General features: G+C 27.7%; 1 protein-coding gene across 2 annotated transcripts in view; it reads right to left on the bottom strand.

The window, feature by feature from the left end:
* Positions 1-263: 263 nt before the first annotated feature.
* LOC106459011 (PC4 and SFRS1-interacting protein-like) overlaps positions 264-2,887 on the bottom strand; it is an 85,345-nt gene continuing 82,721 nt past the window's right edge. For both annotated transcript variants that reach the window (XM_013918580.2, XM_022385393.1), the window contains exons 16-17: positions 2,189-2,322; positions 264-1,625 (exon numbers count right to left, since the gene is read on the bottom strand). In XM_013918580.2, the coding sequence (XP_013774034.2) occupies positions 1,614-1,625; positions 2,189-2,322 (146 nt within the window). In that variant the 3' untranslated portion in view covers positions 264-1,613. The remainder of the gene's footprint in view (positions 1,626-2,188; positions 2,323-2,887) is intronic.

The following is a 2,887-nucleotide window of genomic DNA, read 5'->3' as shown; positions in this document are numbered from 1 at the left end:
TATAAGAGTAAGGAAAAAATTACAAAAACATTTGGTATTAGATAATAAAATGATCTGTGAAAAAAGGGCTAACTTCACTCATAGCACAAACTCTTTATTAATACAGAAAACTTGTACAATTTTATGTCCAATCTTTGCAAATAACAGTCTTACAAAATAAGTTCCATATAAAATAAATATAAAACTACTATTTTACATCATCAGTAATGACAGATGAGACAAAAATAGCATAAAAATAATAATATAACAATCTTCATCTGGAATATTTATTATAAAGGCTAACATAAGCTAATAATATGCAAATGATATACAATTCAAGACATGTAATTTCTGACAGTTAACAACAAAACAAGTTTACAATTCTTCAGAAAAACATCTATTATTTTAAAAACTTGCTTCTTTCACATTTGTAAAATTTATTTATTTAAAACTTTTTGGAGACAATGATCAAGAAAACATCTGGAGTTTAAGTTTTACAATTTAAACAGGTTCTATGTCCTTTACCAATAATTATAATTTCAAGTCTCATAAGTTTAGCCAGTTTTAAGATTAGCTCTAGTTCTTTGATGCATTCTACAGTCATAATTTCAACACTGTTGTTATTTTCCACACTGAGATTTTTTTTATCCTACTTCCAGGTAATCAAAAAAAGACAAATTAATACTGAAAAATATTTTTAATGCCTACATGCATGCTCAAGAATGGATGGAGAAATCAGTTAAGTTTCAAATCCAATAACTAAATACCAAACAAAATACTACAATATTATTTTATTAGATAATAAAACAAATAACACTTTATGCAATTAAACAAAAAGAACTCCCAAAATCTCAGTTGTAACAAGCACAGTGAAAATGGAAAGTCAATGATATTATTTTTCTTATTATAACTAAACACATCAGATACTTTACATTTGTTTCATACCATGGACTAGGTTATTCCAGAAATATGCTTATAGGAAAATTTGTTAAACAGTGATACTTAAAATGTGCATGTTAAATAACAATAAATAACATTATCTATGATTTATACATTAGTTTTAATACACAACTTGTATGTTATCAGACAGCATTTTTTTACTGACACATTATTCTTAAAATATTTCAAGATACTTTTAAATTATTGGTTGTAGCAATGAGCTTTTCACTAAATACTCAAGAAAAATACAAATAAATTCCAAATAAGTACATGGGCTCATGCAGGAGGGGAATTTGACCCTCTTATATTTCACAGAAAATTCCACGTACTATGATGTAAACTTAACATTGTAGTTAAACTAAATATTTTAGTAATTTTTATTAAAACTATAAATTTGTGTTTGTGTTTAAAGACTCATAACACATATTCTTTTATCAACTGTTCAAGTTCAATTCAGATTACAACTAAAACAAAGTCTTTAACCACTATTATGCATTTTAATGTGATAAAATTACTGAAATTAAGTAACAAAAAATACAGTGAAAGATTTTGCTCAGAATTATAGTAATAGTTGCAAAGAATTAAATGTTAGTTCAGAAACTTTCTTTATCACATTTGCAAAATTGAATTGTTTAAAACGTTTTAAAAACAATGATCAAGTTGTAGTCATGGTGTCTTGTCTTCATGAACATATTTCAAAATGTTATCTACAAAAAAAAAGGAATAAATTAAAATCAAATGTGATTACTGTGGTTTGAAGTAATGGGATAGCCAATACTATTTGTTGAAAGGTAAGATGTTTTTTATAAAACTATGATAATTGCAGTTAAATGAGCATTTCTGTATATTCAATGAGCCTTTATGACCTTTTCTATGAAATATTATCCAGTATGTTCTTGTCATTCCATTTTTTGCATTAACTTACATTTATTTTCAGATAGTATTTTAGTAAATTCACTGTGTAAAATATCTTCAACATGTAAAGAAAAACACTTCTGGCTTACACTAGAAAGTAAAAGACTTTTTAAACTAATTAAAATATCTAAAGTAACTAGTTTGTCAGTAACACTAGTCACTAAACAACTGAGTATACTAGAATTCTACAAAATACTGTTTGATGATAACAAAGATATGTAGATATCATGAGAATATTTATCTAAACAAATGTTTGAATGTTGAGATTAAAACTGGAGAGTGTATTACAATTTGTTTCTATAGAGATGGCACACATGACATAAGAGACTGTTGTAGCAGTAGTTGTTACAGTTACCTTTTTATCTTCTTCATTAGCTATGATGCTTTCTTTGTCACTTGTTCCTGGCTCATCATTTTCTGCATGAACATCAGATGATTGCCGGACTGCACTTTTAAGTCTTCTTTGCATCTCTGTTCTAGAAGAATTCACTATAAAAATAACAAAATATCTAACAGCATATTTTTTTATTAATAATACAATTTAATAATTAATTAACACTAACTTCCAATCAGAGCAAGCTATCTATTCAATCAATTATAAAAATCAACCCAATAATGAGTATAGCTAATTAAATATACTTTTCTTTCTTACAAATACATGCGTTGTTTGAGGAGTTGGATACCCACAATTAATTTTAATGATATTTTTGGTTGTAATCCCAATAATATCTCAAATGGTATGGCCAACATAGGAGATTTAGGTTAGTCATAAATCCATAAAGTAAGTTAATAATGCAAAACAATCTCTGTAGTCTTTCAATCACAAATTCCTATCATAAAGGTATTGTTGCGTCAGCGAGTCACATGATTAGTGTGACGCCACGTTTCTAGAACTATCCTGTACCTTGTGAAAAAAGGACATACACTTCCAGAATATTTGACTGACCTCTGTAAGAAGAGCATAGTCCATTTGTCATCATCACAGGCTCTTCAGGTAAAAGAAGAAGGATGGGACCCAACGTTGCTGTGTGGACTTCAGGGCTCTTAACAGCAT

This window comes from Limulus polyphemus, unplaced genomic scaffold (genome assembly GCF_000517525.1).
Source record: "Limulus polyphemus unplaced genomic scaffold, Limulus_polyphemus-2.1.2 Scaffold546, whole genome shotgun sequence".
NCBI classification, from domain to species: Eukaryota; Metazoa; Arthropoda; class Merostomata; order Xiphosura; family Limulidae; genus Limulus; species Limulus polyphemus.
Note: the sequence above shows the minus strand (reverse complement) of the source record. Positions and strands in the feature narration are given on the sequence as shown.